General features: G+C 35.0%; 1 protein-coding gene across 2 annotated transcripts in view; it reads right to left on the bottom strand.

The window, feature by feature from the left end:
• The window catches only part of LOC118190363 (cubilin-like), a 234,035-nt gene that overhangs the window by 9,534 nt on the left and 202,628 nt on the right, over positions 1–21,873 (bottom strand). For both annotated transcript variants that reach the window (XM_085808686.1, XM_085808690.1), the window contains 2 exons: positions 10,653–10,720; positions 4–117 (listed from right to left, as the gene is read on the bottom strand). In XM_085808686.1, coding sequence (XP_085664812.1) covers positions 4–117; positions 10,653–10,720 — 182 coding nt within the window. The remainder of the gene's footprint in view (positions 1–3; positions 118–10,652; positions 10,721–21,873) is intronic.

Here is a 21,873-nt window from a genome sequence, read left to right as displayed (position 1 = left end):
TACAGTCTTCTTCATCACTTCTGTCAGACCATCCACAGTTGGGTTCTCGATTGCACTTCAAGTCGCTGGCAATACAGTAACCACTCTCTCTGCATTTGAATTGCTCGCATTCTCCTCCTAAAATGAGAAATGAATGATTTTAAAATCATTTACAAATCTTCTAAACGATTCTATACTATGCTTGTGTTAGAAAAATTTTATTAATTGCATTAGCACTGCAAATTTTCAATCCCATAGAGTATCTTATCTTTCTTCTCCTACCAATAACACTCGAGAGTGCCGCCCAGACATTTATGCCTTCGCCGCCCTTTTCAACTGTTACTTTAATGCGACGAATGTATGCTTTCGTAAACGAGAGTGCCAGCTGTTTAAAGCTATTTTGATATAATGCCCGAGAGGCAACAGAAAACTGTCAAGCGGAATCCCATTTAAACAAAACGGAGGAAGGTTGGGTTAAAGGAAAGACCATAGTCTCGTAAAATACGGAAATCAGTGTCAACACTGGAAAGAATCTGCTCGCCAGATCCTGAGATACAGACAAGCAGAATATTGCAAATAGTCAAAGGATCCTATGAGAATACAAACTACCTGAAGAAAATACAAAATACCTGAAGAAAACTACCTGAAGAAAAGCATATTTTACACTATTGACATTAATTAGGTAATTACCAAGGAAGAATACTGTATAAAACAGAATGTATACAAAGAAATACGCAAAATATACACAATACAATGCAATACAAAAGAGTAAAAATGAAAGCCCTTGTTACGAAATTATTGGTCTGTCATCCTGTACTAATTATTAAGCTTCCGCTCTATTCTTGAGAGAGAACGCCCCGGAAGACAGTCTAAGTGTCTTTCATCCCTCTTCCCCTGCCATTCTAAAGAGCTTGCCGCACAGACACGAAACTCTTGCAGACATTCATGCCTTCTCCGGGATTTGAAACTAGGACCATACGGACGGCAATTAGCCTTACTAGCCGCTATACCTCTGGGCGGCACATATTATGACTATAATTTGTGAACTGTCTGCGTTAGAGATCACATGGATGCCAAACAGTGGTCATTATCTTTCGTACGGTGGCAACATTTGCGTGACGAATAAAAGATATATGGATGATAGCATAACGTACATTTTGCACAAAAAATATGGGACAATTTTTGTATCTCCCGTTCTACTGGGCCGATTGACTGGAAGTTTAATTTGCATTTTTTATTTCTGAAAAGCGCAACTAAGGGTATATATATATATGGCATTATCAAAACATAGGTATTTTAACACAAAATTGGATTTTTTCTGAAATGACATACCGATTTTTCCACATTCTAAGATTCAAATTATGCCTAAATATTAAATTTTTCCAAAATGTGATGAGAAATTTACTCGAATTCATTCACCTTTATCTTGGCGCACTTTTTTCAGTTTGCACCAAGAATAATTCGCTTGGTGAACTCTTTAATATACGGTAACCTCTTTTCTTTATCTTTTTATTGAGTATGAGCGGAAAATAGGTGCATCGTTCATTCTTTAAAATTGTTTTCTTCATATTATAGGTTTTAATCGTAGATTCTATTTTTAGATCCGTAAACCAAATTTGGCATTATTATCGCGTGAAACAAAGATTTCAAATTCCAAAGCTGTCAATATGTAAACTTACATATATATTAAAAATTTTTGAATACTAAACTCTCTCTATTTTTTTTTTTTTTTTTTTTTTTTCAGATAGGCTTAGAAATACATTTACTTTAAGATGACGACAAAAATTTGATATAAAAAATTATAATTCAAAAAACTTATATCAGCCCACCAGCGGCCGAGGGGTAAAGTCGCTGAACACTGGTAGTTCGGTCCGAGGTTCGAATCCCGCGAACGGGCTGGCTGCATGGGCGTTTTCGTGGTTTTCCCCATGTGTAACGTGTATACGAGCCAGTTTCCCTTAGAAAGTCCTCCACGAAGGCTTCCCTCCTCTTAGGCAGATAGCCCTCGAGGCTTTGCCATAATCACACACACACACACAAAAACTTATACCAAGTAAGTTTAATAAAAAAAAGAGATATTATTAAATACACACCATAATATCCTTTCACTGAGGTGCTAAAATTTTGAAAGCTAATATTTTAAAACTTACTCGGGCATTCTGATATAATTTGAGTCGTAGAATTGAAATATGGGAAAAAAATCTTTGAACAACGCTATATAAAAATCTAATATATATATAATATCCTAAGCTGCAAATTCGAGATATGGAAACGAAAATTAAATTTCCAGAGTCGTAGCTAGAGTTTTTCAGCGCTTCGGGGATTGCTGAAGATTTCGGGCCCCAATTTGCTTGCCAATAATCGAAAATATTTACTTTTAAAATTTCGTAACATCAATTTGGTGGTCTCTGGATGCTGCGCTAGAGTCAAAAATCCCCCCCCCCCCGCTCTTAGCTAAGATACTGTAAATTTCGTCCATCGGCCTAGTGGAGCCAGAACTGTCCGCCCATCTTTCTTTGTTGTTGTTCTTGCAGAAATGACCTCAGAAAATTTGGAAAGACTTCACTAACAACGTCGTTTCTAGGATCAATAAAAACTGAGTAACTCAACCTTATTTAAACGTCTATTGAGTTTGGGCAAAATATTATTCAATATGGAAATAAAAAATTAGTAAAAATATCATTTTACTGTCTAGGACTGGTGCTTACCGCATTCAAGGAAGTCATCTAGAGCAGCGATCGCTAACCTTTAGAACTTCATGGACCATGAAATTTATAATTTCTCATTTAACGGACCACTAATATGAGTTTAGAAAAAAAGGGTAAATACATTTACGTAATAATTATAAGAAAACTTTTATTTTATTAATGTGAAATGCACCCATCCATTGAAGGTAACAGAGTTATAGAGTAATTATTTAAAGAAATGAAAAATTTAGGTTTATTTAAAGATTACACATTTTTAGTGTGATATTTATTCCTGTTTGTTGGAATCAATTTCTCGATTTTGGGTTCTAGTGATATCACTGCAAGACGAAGAGCCACGTTTATTTCAAGCCGAGACCTGTACCGAGTTTTAACAGCTGTTACAGAAGAAAATGTCTTTTCGTACAAATATGTTGCTGAAAATTGAATTAAAATTTTCATAGCTTTTCCACTCAGTGATGGGTATTAATTTTTATAGAGAGGCAATAATGAAGTCTTTATACAAATGACTAAAGTTTAGTTTTTAAACTGTCTCGCAGACAGATCTATCTGGCTTTCTTTTCCATTTATGCTTAATCTGCTATCTTCAAGTATTTGCTGAATATGAATCTTTATTTTCCACATATTTTCATGCTTAGGATCTTCCAGCTTTAGGTAATAAAAACCAAAACATTCTGTCAGTGGCTGGAAGCGCTGCTGAATAATGGATATCACTTGCTTGTTGAGATCGTTCTCTCATATATTTTCATTAGAATTTATAAGCATTTGTAGATTTCCTTCTACAGTGTTTGCTGCAGTGATATTTTTTGAAACGCATCTATTTCACTCGTACTGCAAACACGGACTTAAGTTGTCCTTGCATATATTTAGTTCGGTTAACAAAGGAAGACCATCTGCCAGGTATGCAAGCTTGGCTACCCACTCAAATCGTCGGACAAGAGTTCTTGAAATTCCGGATTATTTTGGTTTTATTATAATACGGCAAAGCACTCGAGGGCTATCTGCCTTAAGGGAGGGATGCCTTCGTGGATAAAACTTCGTGAAAGGATGTCCTGTCATGTTTAGTCAGTTTCCCAATTTTGGGCTTTAACAGTGTTAGCAGACTTATTACTTTCAGTTTATGTACAGCTTTGTTCCTCAAAACCTCTTCATAGGCTTGCAATACGCAAGGCATGAATAATTCTTCTCCGATCGTATATGGCCTTTTGTTTTTCTGTATTTGAAGTGCTATCAGATAGAAAGCCTTTGATAGGGATTTATCTTAAACAACCATATTTTTAAGCTACCTACTTATTTTTGCATATTTTCACGCATTTTTTCTTTTTAAATATTCAAGTAGTTTCTTAGCTAAATCTGGGTGTTTCGAAAGATTTCAAGTGTCTTTCGACTTTTGAAGGTTTCATGGCAGCATTAGATAAATTCTGAGAACGGATAATACCAAAATCACATTTTCTGGTTATTATTATATTTTTTTTGTTTGCGTCCCCAGTTTGAACGTTCTTTTTAATGCTGTCTGACCGTGACGAGAAATGTGGATGCTTTGAGTCATTGATCATCTCTCCGTTAAATGAAGTAATACTATTTTCATTAGTTATTCTATCTTTAGTTTTACTAAAGAAATGCAAAATATTCGCTTGCTTTTTCTCACTCATTATGCGTCTATTATCTACTTTATTTGAATCGGAAAACCATAAAAAATTAAAGAAAATTATTACGTAAAAAATGCATAAACTATGTCCTAATTTTTTTGCGGATCATCAAAAATGTTTCACGGATCACCGTTTGGCGACCGCGGATCATAGCAGTTGCTGCCGAAGATGATTGCTGTCGTCCTTCATGTTCTCGTGGCGCCCTCTATGATTGGTATAGTGAACTAATTATTATTCCTTTTTATAGATTTTAGATGGATATTTTAATGGTGCTGTTCACTAATAGAGATGGAAAGCCGTCAAGTACCATAAAAAAAGAAACATCGTTGAAAAACATAGGTAAAAATTAAAGATAAAATAGTAGTCCCTAAAAATAAAATTTCAAAACAAAATCTCAAAATTAACGGAGATCAATAAAAAGTAAAGAGATATTCTCCCAATATAATATTCTGAATTTTAGGCAAGGGAAAGTAGCATGCATTTTCCCAATAACAGTAGAAATTCCACTGTTATTTCCAATTCCACTGCCTTTTCAATAATAATATTCAATAGCTGCTAACCCCTTTTTTCTCTCTCTCACACTGGGGAATGATGGATACACATTCTTGTTTCCTTGTTTAATAACACTGGGGACAGCAATTTCGTTATCCTAGATTTGTCATTTGATTTTAACTAACTTATAGTCTCTGAATCCAAAAAGTCAGTTTTTGTCTCTCACGCCAATTTTGAAGCTACAGAATACCCTCTCTTTGTCTCAAAAGTCCTACAAAATATGCATATGAAAGAAAGTAAAGGGGAAATTTGCCAAATGTAGTGTCATAAAGAATAGTTTTATTCTTAAAAAAGCTATATATAGTTATTGTAAGTTAAATTATGTTCTTACAAATAGCAAACTTTTTTACCACACGGAAACATATATGTTAAGCTAAAAATTTTCGCTTATGGCTTTTTCTGGAGTGTTTAATCTATGACCATTCTCGCTTGATGATTTAACAATAGTCAACTATCATATGTGCATCCCATCTACCTTGGTACCCTGCTTCCATGACCTTCAAATCTCTGTGGAATCTTTCATCGTATTCATCACTGACTGTATCAAGAATTTTCGGGAAGTTATCAAGATGGTTATGTAAAAAATGCAATTTGATGTGAAACTCTCTAAACGTTGCTGGACTATTTCGCTGTAATTCTGTGTTTGTGTATTTCCAAAAAAGTCTTTGACAATGCTTTTGAATAACAGCCAAGCGTCTTTTGATGAAAAACCGATGAAATGTTTATTTTTAAAGAGCTGCCGAATTTCTGGACCGTCAAACCCACCTGCCTTTATCTTTTTTTAAATGACAAGTTAGAAAATGCCGAAATGAGATGCTTGAAACAGTTTCCTTTAATTGGCAAAACTCTAACAAATTACTTCATGACTCCCAGTTTTGTATGCAGAGATGAAAATGTAATATTCTGGTTGTCGACATGTGCATGATGCAGAATTTTTGGATCACCAGGTTTCAGGTCAGATCTTGGCAGCCAATTCGATTGCACCCAATGTTTCTCACAAGCTCTGCTGTCGAACTCACAAGAAAACATGTGGTATATCCACATTGCTGGTCAAGGAGGAAGCAGATCAAAGGTCAACACCGATGATCCACTGGGTGCACGTGATATTGTAACAAATCAATGACTCTCTTCATGTCTTCATAGTCTTCACACAAAACAAACTGAATGACCTATTGAGACTACACACAGCCGACTGTATCATGGCCTTGAAGCGAAATCTGTTTCGGAAGGTCACGTGATCAAAATAGTCGATCTCTTTCTCTTTACCATAATCCCAGAGTTAAACTTTACCGAAAATAGTAGTTTGTCTTAAAATAAATATAAGTAAAATTAATAAACGTGAGTAGGTCGTATGGTTTATATTAAATTTTTCACAGTGCAATGTTTTTACAGGCGGTAAAAATGTATATCTTCAATAATTTTTTAAACAATTTGTACTTCGTTTATGTAACTAAAAATATCATTGAGAATCACCGCATGCGAACTTTATTTATGTAATTTTGATAAAAATGAAATTCATTTATGTAATTTGAATCAAATTTATTGCCAAAATAATATAAAATCCACATAAGGGGGGAATTCAATAGATTTATGGATGCAAATTTTAGATTTTCATACTAGTAAAATAAATATTAAGGGAAAAATTATTTTGCAAAACTCCATGCCGCTACCATCGCATCAGCTATATAAATTTTTAGAAGTCAAATACCCATAGTCATTTCCCATAGTCTCTTCACTCCATTCACTAATAAAATCTGCATATCTCAATTTTATCGAAACAGGGAAATGAATTAAAATTCCTTAAATGCTAGAAAATTTGAATATAAAGATGAAATTACATGCACGTTATACTATAAATAAATCTTTCAAGATAATTTCAAAGAGCTAAATGCTAATTGCATTCATAAAAAAGGACAGCCATCTATTTGTACCAGTTCCAATTTTATGTTGAATCACTTTTTCCAAACTATCCAAGAGATAAGTGATTATCCAAGAGATAAGTGATATTTTATGTGAATTTAAGTATTTTCCCAAATTACAGGCCTATTCCACTATTAAAAATAAATTCATAAAATTTGGAGCTGTACCATATACATACATGCTACATATTATTATACATAATCTATGCAGAAACAAAGCATAAATCAAAATAAACAATTAAGTTATTAACTGAAATTAATTAATTTTTTTAACATTTTTATATGAACATTTTATATTAATTTTGTCATTTTTATATTTTGTATAATTATTTAACATTATTTTGCAAATTATCAAACATATTTTCTAACCGAGTTTGTAAATTCATTCCACAAGTGCAAGAATCTGTTAAATTAAAGTAACTGTATAGTGTAATAACTGTATGCAAGATAACTTATATAAAATATCCGTTTGCTTTCCTGGCATAAGAAATGCATTTTCCATGTTTTTAAGAATTTCACCAAATAAGAAATAGACAATTGAAGATTTTAATAGAGTAACTTCAGATGGAAAATTTTTAATTTCCCCCTTATCTAATTCGTTAAGAAAACCAAAAATATCATCTGCTGTATCTACTGAATGAATACTTTGCAACAAGTCCTGGCAAACATTGCATTTTATCACCCTTAATTTTTTCATGGCATCATAACCTGAAACATAAACTAGCACTGCTAAAATATCAGAAGAAACATTTTCTATAAAAAAATCATTAATTAGTAAATTTGAATGATCAATTAATATTCGCAAAAGTAAAGATAGAATCCTTATCCTAATCTGGTAAAAGGGACATTCCTATTTGATGATGAAATTATAATATTGCTTTTAAAACGAAGCTTCTTCTCATTTTCTAATAATTGTAGGTCATTTATTTAATAATCTGAACCTGACATTTGCCGATACATTTCAAAACGTGATTCAGGAGCATCAGTTTGAAATTTTCCTAACAATATGTATTCAGCTTCATACTTTTGAAACAAACATGGAATCAATTGAATGAATGCATCTGTAGTTGTTATTAATGCCTGAAATGTTTGTGGTGATAAAGTTTCTTTTATTGGGACAGAATGTCAAATATGTTATTAGAAAGAAATAATCAAAATAAGGAATTCCTAATGTACTGTTTCAAACAAATATTCAAAACAACACTATGCGAAACGTCCAAACTAATGTATTCGATGTTATGTTAAAACGAAATACTTGAATAGGATTGAGAACAGCTACAAATTTTCCTAAATAAATCTAAAAATTAAAAAAGTATAAAACGAAGTATAGATAAAAATATTATTTACCTTAGCGTTAGTGATTTAAAAATCACTTAACAGCAAAATATACATCCAAAAAATCTACGACCACGAATTCACAACCACACACTACCGCAAAAACACATCGACCATCTCGATCACGTGACTTTTGCGCTTCAAGGCCATTATAGAGTTGGCTGTGGACTTCCCCAAAAGTTTTCATTGTGGAAGAGGATACATTTCAAGCTTCGATTTGAGCTATCGATGAACAGACACCATTGAGTTGTATTATAGGCTGAAATTCACAATTCTTACATTAAACCATGTACGTTATGGAATTATACGAATCCATCATCACTTTGAAAGTATTGCAAAAACACACCAACCTCTTGATCGAAAGATCTCGACCTTAGCTCATTTTTCTAGCAAGTTTTTCTCATTCAGTCGTGATGCTAACAGCTTTGAAATTTCTTTGGACAGACTGAAATCTCGTGCCGAATCAACTTCATGCTGGTCAAATCCCTTACGAACGGAATTATTCTTCAGTTTCAAAATCTTCATCGTTGGGGGTGAATTCGATATTCACCAGAATCGCGTTCCTGTATTTCCAAGAGGGTAATTTTTTGAAACCTGGCACTGGGAGTTCAGCTAAGTAATGCACTGAGCGTACAGCTGACGACAAACTAGGGTACTCTGTTCTACATTTTGCCCTGTTATAGAATGTCGTTTTCATTATACAAAGACAACCACTTGAGTGATCTTTGGGCTCTTGCCAAATTGTAAATACATCAAACAGAAATTAACAACGTGTTCCCTTCATCCCCATCCGTACACTCTCGACACGCTTGCTTGCACACTTTGTGAGGAGCCCAGGTTTTATCTTGATCCCCAATTTTCACTTTAAAATAGGCGAAATAAGCTTTCCTGACAAATGTACAGATGCTGGTCTTTTGACTGGGAATGGTAAAACTGCCACATGTACAAGGTAAGAAAAAAGGTTCTTTTCGTTTCTGATATGACATTGGAAGAGTGAACCCCAACATAAAGATAGTCGCAAAACCTGGCGATGAAGTGTTTAGGATGGGAGTCGGACATTGACCAAGAGTATAAAAGCGCGTTGCATCGGTACTTCAAACATAACTCACACAGTGACTGACTGAAATAGACGCCTTTCAGTAGCAGAATCAGGTCGCCGAATTTGCCAGACCTTTGGGGATGATGCCATTAATAAAGGAATTGCTAGGCAATGGTTCCAGAAGTTCAGGTCAAGGGATATGTCTCTTAGTGATGCACCACGCAGCGGTCGGCCACAAGCCCTGGACGATGAGGCCTTGAGAGCAGCCATAGAGAATCACAGTAGCCAAACATGAGGTGAGTTTGCTGCACACTTTCAGCTATCTGATGAAATGTTCAGACTTCATTTGCACCGCATAGGAATGACATACAGTCCAGTATGACACACTCATGCATTCCAGACATTGGTTGTCACCACGGGACCCTGTGCCTCATACTGGGAGACCTTTTCTCCACCCACGCAAGATCATGCTCGGTATCTGGTGGGCCAGTCGCCAAATGGTGCCAAGATATTGCCAGTAGGCCGAACCATCACGGCAGGCTCGCAGCAGCTAGAACGTGTGAATCAGGCACTGAATGCATAAAGAGCCAGCATTTGTCAATCGTGAGGGTGTACTCCTCCTCCATAACAATGCGTGACCGCATGTGGCTCTGGAGGCCAGGGACACCATCCAGCGGCTAGGATGGGAGACTCTACCCTATCCACCATACTCCCCAGACCTCGAGCCAACAGACTACCACCTTGTTCATCTTCGTGGGAAATCCTTCAACAACCGTCCAGACTTAAAAAAGGTTCTCACGGACTTCGTTGCGTCCACGACTCTTGAGTTTTACCACGATGGCATCACACAGCTAGCCACTCGTTGGCAAAAGTACCGATGATGATTGAGGTTTAGCGGTGATTATTATTTGTTTTATGACTTTTTTCTTTCTGACTATCCAAAAGGACGAGAACGATTTTGGTTGTCTTGTATAACAAAATGAAAAGGGGCTGCTTAAGCACCTATGAGACGAACTAGCAGATGTAAGAATACATTTCAGTTCATATATAAATAAAAACTAAACACTGCTAAGCTTTTATACAAACAAGGAACTCGGACTGCACGTGCGAATGCGACACATACATATCAGAGCGACACGCAGCGTCTCACTCCAATTTCTCTGGCGTAAGTGAACTAGTCTAGACAAGTGTGCACCTGTCGCTGGTTCTCTACAGCGTCATTCAGCCGGAGGCAATCGGAGGTTTTATGTCAGCCAGTAGGAGAGCAGCAGTACTCCCTATGATCCACGCTCGATGGGCGAATATTGGTCATATTCACATAAGATGTAGATTAAGAACTTAACGTGATAGAAGAACTAAATGTAGTGTAAAATCAACATGTCTATTTAATTCTGAATCAACTCAAAAAAAAAAAAAAAAAAAAAAAGTGTTTCAAATTGTTCCCAGTATAATCTATAAAATGTTTCCTTTTTACCTTCAACAACTTCTGTCCAAACAGCTTTAAATCCTTCTGCCCCGATAGCTTTTTCGGCAGTGGCAAATCTGAAAATAGCATGAAATTCAAAATAAAATTCAGCAGAATAATAATAACAATAGTAATAGTAGTAATAATAATAATAATGATAATAAATAACAAATCTAGCAACACCACCCTCCTTCCAATACAAGGTTTTAATTTCGCCTTTGAACTAGAATAAAAATTACGTTTACGTCAAAATGTTACGCTCAGTCTTTCATAACAAAACTGCAGCATGTACATTTTTGTAAGTACTTGTATACAGTCGAGTTGAATTTATTTGTATACAGTTGAAATTTAGTGTTTTATATTGTTGTGTGTTGTTTTAGTGTATTTTATACGAAGGATTTGAGTTTATTTCGTAATTTATTTAATATTTTAGCCACTTTCTATGCTTGTTTACATTTATTTTATGTAATATAGTACTGTCGAGCAATTCTGAATCGACTGATGTTAGCATCGCAAGGATAGCTCAAACAGAGCCAGATCGAAAGAGATCGGAGGTTACTTCGACCCGGCCTGGCTACGAAGTAGCCTTATGATCACACTAAAGTAACCTCATCCGCACCATAAACGAAAATAATAAATACAAAAAAAAAAAAAAAAAAAAAAAAAAAAACAGCTTCAGATAAAAACACCAATTAATTTACGATTTAAATCAATAAACCTCATAACTTCACATAATACATTTAAAAATTTTTTAAATAAAAATTTTCTACAGCACAAAGTTAAAATTATCAAATTTGTAAATTTTCCTTAAATTAGCAAACAGGGGACAGTCTGCCACATAATGTCTAGCGTCAACAATGCATTTACAAATTGTATATTCATTATCGTGTAATTTGAATCTATGAAAATAGTAAGGAAACCTGCTTATGTCCTGTAAGAGTTTGATTAAGATCAATATTACTCATAATAGGCATTCTATTCTGAACTCTAATAAATTTCATAAAATCTTTTTTTTTTTAAAGAATCGTGCCAAACATCGCTCCATTTGTCAATATAAAATCTTTTCATATTTGTGATTGCAATTTTCTTAGAGCCAGAAATTTCTAAATAGGGTGAATCCCAATCAAAGACTGCCTCTTTGGCCAGGAGGTCAGCCCTTTCATTGCCAAGAAAACCGACGTGAGCTTTTACACAGTGCAAATTGATAGTTACAGTTTCATTTAATATAATATATGGAGACAATCTTTTATTTAAATTATTACAGGATTTGTATTGTATGGGCAGGAGAGCGATTGGAGCAGGGATAAACAATCAGAATATATATTGTAACCTATTTGCGTTGCTACGCTACCAACAAAATTGCACTAAGAAATGTAAATTACCACAGACGATTATCCGCAAAAAATATTCGCAGACGATGCGCGCGCTTAAAATGTTTTTTCAGTTATTCTGTAAGTTTTGACTAATAAAATTGGTTGTTCGTTCAAAAATGGCGAGAGTTCTTTAAAACTTCATTACAGACGTATACAAGAATAAATATCTGGTGGTAGGTGCTGGGATCGAAAGGTGAAACCAGTGTTTATTTAAAAACAAAAGATAATACAGTACTTGTGAGTATAAGTTTTAATGAATATTGTGCCATTTTGTATGAAAATGCTGCATCTTATTATTCAATTAAACTAATAAAACAACATTCTATGGTTAAGCTTTTGGATTAAAGCGTCAAAATATTTAACGTTCTTTTAAAATTTGAGCTTTTGTATTAGAGTGGCAAATTTATTACGTTAATATTAGAATATTTCTGTTGTAAAATTTGAGCTTTTTTATTAAAGTGGCAAATCTATTACGTTAATATTAAATATTTATATTATGAAATTTGAGCTCTTGTATTAGAGTCACAAATCAAGAATTTTGTTGTGTGAATCAAGTTAGAGGCTTGAATTCTTTTTTTATTTACTCTAGTATAATTTATTAAGAGCAAACTTCGCAGATTTTTGTTTATCGGAAAGCACATACGTTGTATTGCATTAAGTGTTTTTTTAAAAAAATCACGTATTTAAACTGAAAATTTTCTGCAAAGCTGCATCAATTTGAAAGAAAAAAAAAACTTTTCTTCGAAAAGTGCCCCGCGAGGGAAGGAATTTAAGACTGTTACGTATTTGCGTTGAAGAAAACAGAGCCAGATGCGTAAGCAGAAACCTCCCCATCAGCAACTCAATAATATTTTTGGTTGACAAATTGAAAACATTTGTTGCTTTTCTACCAATCTAGCGAAATTCTGAAAGTTTTCGAAAAAGATTCTTTCGGAACCTTAGAAGTAATTTTCTATGTCTATTTCTTTAGGTAGTTATAGCTGTTTATCTTGCTTAAGAGCTGTTTATAACAGCTTTTGAATAATACATAAAATAATTTTGTATATAATTTTATACAACTATATCGTTACGCATGACATAAAAGTTATCTATCTGTACATTTATTAATTTTAAGAGATTAAATGTGTTAACAATATTTCAAGGTAATTCCGTTTACAATTAAAGTTTCATAAGACTATGTATTTCCTGATTGCATTATAAGTTAGTTTCTCCCTCCTTTATGCATGCCTTCGTCGTGTAACGGTAGCACACTCGACGCCTATTCGAGAAGTCCAGGTTCCAGTCCCAGGGAGGGAATTGCGCACTTTTCATATATCTCTGTTTCAAAAATAATCTAATTATTCTAAAGTGGCTCCCAAACTAAAAAAAGGTGGTGGATGATGATTCTTTATCACCAGAATTTGACTATTGGGTCCCTTAATCCCGAGTCGCCTTTTTGAAAGGGTGAGTATATAAAGTATTTTCTCTCTCCATTTTGCATGCCCTCGTGTTGTAACGGTAGCACACTCGGCGCGTATTCGAGAGGGATTCGGTTCGAGAGTCCCGGCGAGAGAACTGCACATTTTTTCACGATTACTTTTTCAAAATAACTTAATGACTTTACAGTGATGCTCGAACTAAGAAAGGTGGTAGATGACGATTCTTCACCACCAGGATTTGGCGACTGGGTTCCCAAACCCAACTAGCCCTTTAAAAGGGAAGTATATAAGGTATTTTCTTCCTTCGTTCTGCATCCCGTCGTGGTGTAACGGTAGCACACTCGGCGCGTATTCGAGAGGGACTAGGTTCGAGTCTCCATGAGAGCACTGCACATTTTTCACGTTTTCCTGCTTCAAAATAACCTAATAATTCTACAGCATGAGTTATTTCTCTGAATTAGCTGATTAAAAGTTCAAGAAATTTTGACGAATCCTGTAAATATTATATCTGCATAATTTTAGAAACGATAATATCAGAGGTTAATAAGCTTCTTGTTATATAAGATGTTTACGCCATCGTTATTAAATGTGATAAATTTGTCCTATTTGATACTGACATAATTTTCTAATTAAGTATGTGTAATTTCTTTATATCCCATATTTGTAAACAATTATGTATATTACAGAGAACCTTCATTACGTATTTAATTTCTACTTGACCGCGAAACAGCCCGCGGCGAATCAGCTATGAGGGGATAATCCTATCGGCGAAAGAGAGATGGCAAAACGGCTAAAGTCATTTTTATAATTCAAAAAACATTTCCGTTCTATAGGAGAGCTTCAAAAATTTCCCTTTAAATCATTAAAAGGCTTTCCGGACTACTCACAAAAACGTTGACCGTTTATTTCTGAATTTTATGAAAAATGTAACAGAACACATTCAAAATAAAACAGAGCCATTATGTGAGCAGTAATTCTAAATTTCAGATCGCAATTGAAAAAGCAAAACATTACAAAAAATATGCAAAATATAAATAAAACAACAACAATAAAAAATATTAAATCTAAAATTGCTCGATAATTCGATTGTACTTAATAATTATAAACTGTTTGCGTGAAAATCTGTGCAATCAAAAAATGCAAAAGGATGAAAATAAGGAGACTTACCATCACTTCTTTTGAAGCCATTTTGAAAATACGGGACAAAATAAAGAAACAGTTACAGTTAGTGGGAGGAGGAGTTAAGGGTTGCTCCTGCTTGGTGAAGAAACGAAAAAGAGTTGCGTTAGTGAGAAATAAATTGAGCCAATTGCGAAAACCTGTCACAAAACAGACTTGCGATGATTTTTTTCGGAAAAAGAAGTTATTGAATTTATTTGGAAGAAAATTAAATCTCTGGCAGCAGTACGAAACATTAGAAAAGGGAAAAAGAAGTAGAAAAGCAAAAATCTTCACACTTTTTCCCGGCAGCATAGTGACTTTAAAGAGAAAATGACGACCTATTAGCGATAGACCTAAGTTAATAAAACAAACTGGAATTTGTTTTTTCCTGACGTATGTGTGCGAGAATGACTATTTCATTTTTAAGGTTGGAAACTTTTTTTTTTCAGTTCTCTGCATTTGAGTAATTATAATATTAAATGAAACCTTTGTGGATTATTAATGTCTTCGGGTACGGCCTACCCCTTGACGATATACAAGCCCAAGACACTTTTAATTCTCTTTCCGTTTTAGTTATTTTAGCTTTTCAACGACGATGTCTTCCCAATTTTGGCCTAAGCCTTTTTCAAAAATATTTATAATAAGTTGTCTTCCTTTTCAGTTCAACTTACGTTTTTAGTGTGAATTAATTGATTTTATTTTATTTTCATTTATTTAATGATTGCAGATTTTTCCTTGGTCTTTGGAAGTAGTAATCTATTTATTCAATTTAAGATTAAAGTTAAGAAGTTCCTGAAGCCATAGGGAAGACTTTTTTGTATGATATCTGAACATACGGAAAAAATAAAGGACTCTTTTCCCCCAAAGAGAATTTTAAAATGGACTTACAAGGAATCCAAAAGGAATTTTCTCGTGATGTCTGTACGTATGTATACTGCGGGGGGGGGGGACAGAACAGTTCTACATTTCCCATTCTACTGGGCCGATCGACGAAATTCAAATTGCATTCTTTCCCTTTTTATATTGTGAATGAGCGGGAAAATGTCATATCGTTCCCACTTTCAAATAACTTTAACAACGTGCCCAAACCACATTTAATCTTATTATCGCTTTCGACAAATATGCCAAGTTTCAAAACGCGCCAATATATAAATTCACGCATATCTTTGAAAATTTTGAGTAAACAACTCTAATATTTTATGCTTAGAAATACATCTACATTAAGATGATGGTAGAAATTTAATAGATTATAATTCAGAATTTTTTTCGAAACATTTATAAAAATTATTTAAAAACACAAATTTAAAAAAATGGGCGAATTTTATTTGGAGTGAATCTGAATTTCGAAATGTGAAAGAAAGGATCAAATAAGTTTAATAAAATAAGAGATATTAATGAATACATACCAAATTCAATTAACATGGAGGAGTTAAAATTTTGAGAGCGAATTTTTTAAAAACTACTCCTGCGATTTTTACAAAACTTGGCAGTTTGGCATAATTTGAGTCGTAGAATCGAAATATGGAAAAAAAAATTGGCATGTCAGTAGTGTATATATGCCGGAGCTGGCGCAGAGCCATTTACCCTCCCATAAAAACAGTACCCACTTTTAGAAATGTAATGGCTCTGTTTCACCCATATAATTTTTTTAAAACAATGGCTCTCAAATCACCCATTAAATTTCCACCCACTTTTCCAAAACGCCGCTTTTACAAACGCCACTTTTCCTCTTCATCGCATGCTTCTTTTGCAAGGGGACATTCGTCCCCCACATAATCCACTGGCATGGTATATTTAGTGAGGGTATTAATTTATACCATCAGTGCACCTTTATGTATGGCTTCTAGAGCGTCAAAGGAGAGACAATGGGTAATTGATTAATAATACCTAGTGAATAATAAAAGCATTTAAAGAGATGGATTCTATATGTAAAGATGGAATTGTTACAAGAATTAAACACATTTAGTTCTCTCAATGAGTTCAAGAAAATGAGCGAACTTAATATCAATGAAAAGTATCCGGTTACAGAAATTAGAGAAATAAACACAAAGTATGGTAAAAAAATAATAGTCCATTTACCTGAGTGTGTTGTATCTTTACCGAAGCGATGTGATAACAAAGCATCTGATTATTTAAAGCTCAATGGCATTAAACCTCTTTATTTTGTTTATTTAGGAAGTAAAGATGTCGGGAAAGCCCAACCTGGAAACATGTTTAAATTTGAGCAATAACTTTTTTTTTAATGGTTTTAGAGTCATTAAAAAATAAAGTAGGCTTAGTTACACAAAAGAAATCTGGTCATTTTTGATAGAGTGTCATAACCCATATTCTGTACCTTACTATTCTTTTCTTCGTGTAGTATTTGATACATTTGAATAATATATTTTAAAATTAGCGAATGAATTTCAGGATAATTATTATTCATATCTGTTTCTTCTTCAACAGCAGTCAGTAAATGCTGACACATTCTAGCAAGGCCGCACATTCTGCTGTTATTACCTGAGCTATATAAAGCTCTAATATCACCGAATAAGTCATAAATATTTGCCATCTTTACATATAGAATCCATCTCTTTAAATGTTTTTAATATTCACTAGGTTTCATCAGACCCCTCGAAATTTTACGAAACCTTCGTTTGAAATGACTCTGAGATCAGTATATTCATAAGCTGTAGTAATTAACTATGATGACACTCACCAACGATACCAAGGACTCGCTCGCCGAGGTACCGAGAACAAAGCCAGGAAGGCCCCGCAAGCATGACCGAAGGACCCCGCGGACACTCTCCCCCATTGGACTAAACTTTGAGCGAACAGCCATTACAACACGCACATACACAGTAAATATAGACGGCCTTACCATCATGATAAGATAAGCTATCATACTTTTTCCCAATGTAGAGGTTGGAGGGCGCAGCGCCCTCCAACTTTTTCTCAGTGGAGGGCGCAGCGCCCTTCACCTGGAGTTGTGGTCTGACTGGACTCACAGGGCTCACAGGCCACCTCTCACACAACATATATAGGACATACATATATACAACATATATAGGACATATATACAACATATATAGGACAACATAGAGGACATACACTGTAAGACTCTGACGCTTTAGCGTCGGGGATCCCACTTATGAATAACGGTGAATGCTACTCTATTGGTTCAACGGCGAGAGTAAGCTGGAATAACGGTGAATGCTACTCTATTGGTTCAACGGCGAGAGTAAGCTGACATGTCTTTTTGGCTAGGTTAAGACCATCAATCCGGATTGAATGACATCAATCCGGGAGAGGTCGGGGTTTGAACTTGGGACTTTGATGTTAGTAGTCCTGCGCGCTAACCGTTCAGCCAGGGTACCCGTATTCAATAATTGCTAACTGTCTTATAAATGTAACATATCAAACATGTTTTGTGAGGTGCTGCCATCTGTTGTCACTTTCTAATACTACGCATTTAGACGCAGTCAAGGTCGTGACGTATACGATAGAATAAAAAAAAGCACTTATCATTTCCTCAAGCTAGGAACACGTTTCACTCCAAGGTCATTTCATCAGCGTTCGCTTCGATTTTTTTTTCCCCACGCGGGACGTTGAAAACGGAAACACGATCATAACAAATTGCGGGTAGTTATTTTATTTTTAATGCTACACAGCATTAAAAATTACTAGGTTTAAGGTTCATTTTCGCTGCTATATCTATATAAATTTCTGTTGCATATGTTAGTTAGAAGGATGCAAATCAGTTTTTTATAGTGCATCTCGTAAAAGGCATTCGATAGTAAATGGTGTTTATAAGTCATCAGATGACAAAAGTCTATCTTATCCTGGTGTTCTAAGATAAACTCTTCGCTAAAGGTTTGATATCTGACAATTCGTTCCCATTCCAGCTGTTCTGCGAATTCCCTCATGAAATCTTCAGTGAGTGTTTGTTGGGAAGAGATAAGAACCATATCGATATAGTCTTTGTGCTTCCGCATGAAGTCTATGCTCAGTACTTGGTAGTGGGAAACTGTTATCCAATGCACTTTTGTTATATGTTTATCGAGGAAAGGTTCTGTCATCTTTTGGTACCTGCAAGCTTGTTCCCAGTCTAAACTATAGGCATATTTGTCCATGAAGGGTTCCGACAATTTCTGGTATTTGGAGATTTCATACCATTCAACTAAACCTTCATGTTTTTCTATAAATGGTTCTGATAACGTCTGATACTGACAAATGACCTTCCAGTTCACCTGATTTGAGAATTCTTCGATGAACTCCTCCGAAAGAGTCGAGTATCGACTCACGAGCGACCAACTTATATTCTGTTGTAATGCCCTGATTTGTCCTTCCAACAAACCGGTCTTCGAAATATCGTTCCAATTTACGTCAGCCATTTATTATAAACACAAAAGAATTTCTACTTTCAAGTATACATAAGGTTTTAGGTCCTTAGTCTTAACGAATACTTGTATCTCTTTATCTTTCTTAATATAGTTTATAAATGATACCTGTTCGGTGTTATAATTGAACTCCCGCAGCATCTTATTACCGTTAAAAATTTGAGCTTCAACCACACTTTCAAGATAAGTACCATTATTATCTATGAGTGCGAAGAAGGTTATTTTAGCCTTTACACTTTCATTCAATGTCATGAGTGCTCCATTCAGTAAATTATTACTGAACGAAGTAAATGTCACCTTCTGAAATTTTGAGCTGCTGTACCCGCTTTCAGGAGGATCTGCGCATATATAAACACTTTGAGTATATTCCTGTAATTTTTCTTCAGTATGCTTGAATCCTATTTCCAAGCTTTTAAGCTTCTTCGAAGTCTCTGACGAATAATTTTTAAAGCTGTTTACCATAGCATCATTACTTCTCCTAGCTTCCAGCTTTAATTCCTCTATTCTGTTGGTCATAACATCATAAAGTGTCCTAATTTCCAGCTTTAAATCCTCCAATTCTCCGGAAACGAAGGACTTCGTGGTGACATCGTTGGCGTCTACTGGATCTTTACAGTTTTTCAGCACCTTGTATTCCATATCATAATTCCCATCGTTTGTGAGTTTAAACCCTATTCCAGGTGGACCGCGAAGACCCACCGCTTTTCTGGGATAGTATATTCCAAAAGGATACCAAGCCATCTTTATTATTATATAAATAAGTTTTTAATAGATTACAATCTATTAAAATCTAAAAATAATCTCTAAATATTACATCCTTAAAGTATTCAACACTATGATCTTCTTTTCTGCCATATTGAGTTTGCATCTCTTTCTCTCATTCAAAACAAAGTAAAATACATACTTATCATCAGGGCTGCTCTTCAGTCTCCAGTGAAATTCAATCATCAGGTTGCTAACATTTACGTACGGCTCGTGAAAAGATAAGTTGAAGCATATGATTGGATAGAGACTTCTAAAGGTTTCATAGTTGATCAGACATCCGGCTTCGGAAGTGATATTGTTAAGCCCTGCATCTAAGAGAGCGGCGTAGAGTCTCGAATAATCTTTTTTCTCAAAGTCCATAGTATAATTGATGTTTGGCACCCTCACGTTATTGACCATAAGCCAGCAATCAATCATGTTTAAGTTATCGAACAGCATGTTGTTTTGAGAAAAGTTTTCGTTTCTTTTATCATATTGGGGCACAACGTAAAGGCTCATCACTTCATCAGTAGTGGCGGGTATGTTGCATGATCCGCTGCTATTTTCTAAAATGTTGGACTTGACTACTCTAGGTTGCCTCCAGTTAATGTCGATGGATTGGTCCGACAGAATCAGTTTTGTAAACTGACCATCAACAGAAGAATTGAATTTAACATAAGGTAGCCAAAGCGAAAGTTTCTTGACTTGTACTTTATATTTAGGATTAGGTACATTTGTATACAACATGTTCCTATGACTGTTTCTTTGAAACTGAAATTTTACATCAAAGCCTGTAATGACTTTTTCATAATCATTGAGGAAGCCGAAAATGTATTTGAGCGGTATAAATATGTGCACAGACTGACTATCTCGGGTATACATCCATCTTTTGGTAAAACCTTCGTTATGGTCATCATTCACTCTTAAGTTAGTGAAAAAATTTGTCATTGTTGTAGCGTCGGTAAGGGCACCGTTAAACTTGAACGATCCTCTCTCGGTAGAATCGGAGGTATCTATATAGTAAAACATATTGGTCGCTTCCGAAGTTGCATAATCAGGTGTGAAGTTAATTAAACCCATAACCTGTAACATCAAGGATGTGTCATGCACATCTGAATCTATCTCATAGGCACCGATGGTCATGATACTTCTCCTGAGTAAACCTCCACCATTCACCAATGTCACGTTCTCTTCCCCTACAGAATCTCCATTTGCTTTTAGGACTCTGAGTTCTTGGTGAATATATCCTTTGGAGTAGAGAATTTTAGCGTTTGTATCGAGTATGTGAAAGTTATACGTGGCATCTTCACTCGTATCTTGAGTGTTGTGCGTTTCTTTGATTTCTCTATACTCAAAACTTTCTATATCTCTGATGACGTCTTCTGACGTTTGTTTCAACTCCCAAATATTGTTCATCTTTATTATATGCAGTAAAATTATTTTCGCTTCATATTCTTTCCAAGGATAGCTTCTAATTTAGCTTCGTTCACTACTTTTAAACCTGTGCCTCTTTTAATCGTTTTATTAAGGATTGACTCCAATTTACTATTCACTGCTTGCTGCACCTCTTGTTCAACCTCTTTCTTAGCTAGGTTCAAAAGCTTTCTCCCAAAGAAACCTCGCCCTTGTATCCTCTTGCTTGCTCCGTAAAGTCTATGTCTGTTCATTTATTGTAAGTACAAAAATTTTCTTCACTCCACCAGCAACCTGTAAAGTACCCTTTGATTATTGAGCTCAATAGGTTCACCATCCTGATTGGTCAGACGCATCCTGATCCTATATATGTGGTTACTCTTTGTCTTAAAAAAGATAGGTCTGTCAAAATCTTTAGAGAGCAAACTGCCTGGCTCTTGAGCCGGTGTAAAAGAATGGATAACTTCTGATGCAAATTGGTTCAAATAAGCTCCCTCTATTATATCACAATGGATATGAATATCATCGATGCTTCGAGAAATATTAGCCACATACTTGGCTTCTTGTTTCACTTCTTCGTAAATCTTTGGTTCAAATCCTAAAATCTCATGAAGCTTACTCTTTGATAAATCAAGCTTGTAGTGTTCTTTCAGTTTTATCACAAATCTCTGTCGAGCGAATATCACGCCAAACTGTATGGGAGGACTTTCGTCCTTGAAGTACTGCATCATGTAATCGTTTA

The sequence above is a fragment of the Stegodyphus dumicola genome, chromosome 1 (genome assembly GCF_044657685.1).
Source record: "Stegodyphus dumicola isolate Sdum_Otavi_A_Nest chromosome 1, ASM4465768v1".
NCBI lineage: Eukaryota > Metazoa > Arthropoda > Arachnida > Araneae > Eresidae > Stegodyphus > Stegodyphus dumicola.
Note: the sequence above shows the minus strand (reverse complement) of the source record. Positions and strands in the feature narration are given on the sequence as shown.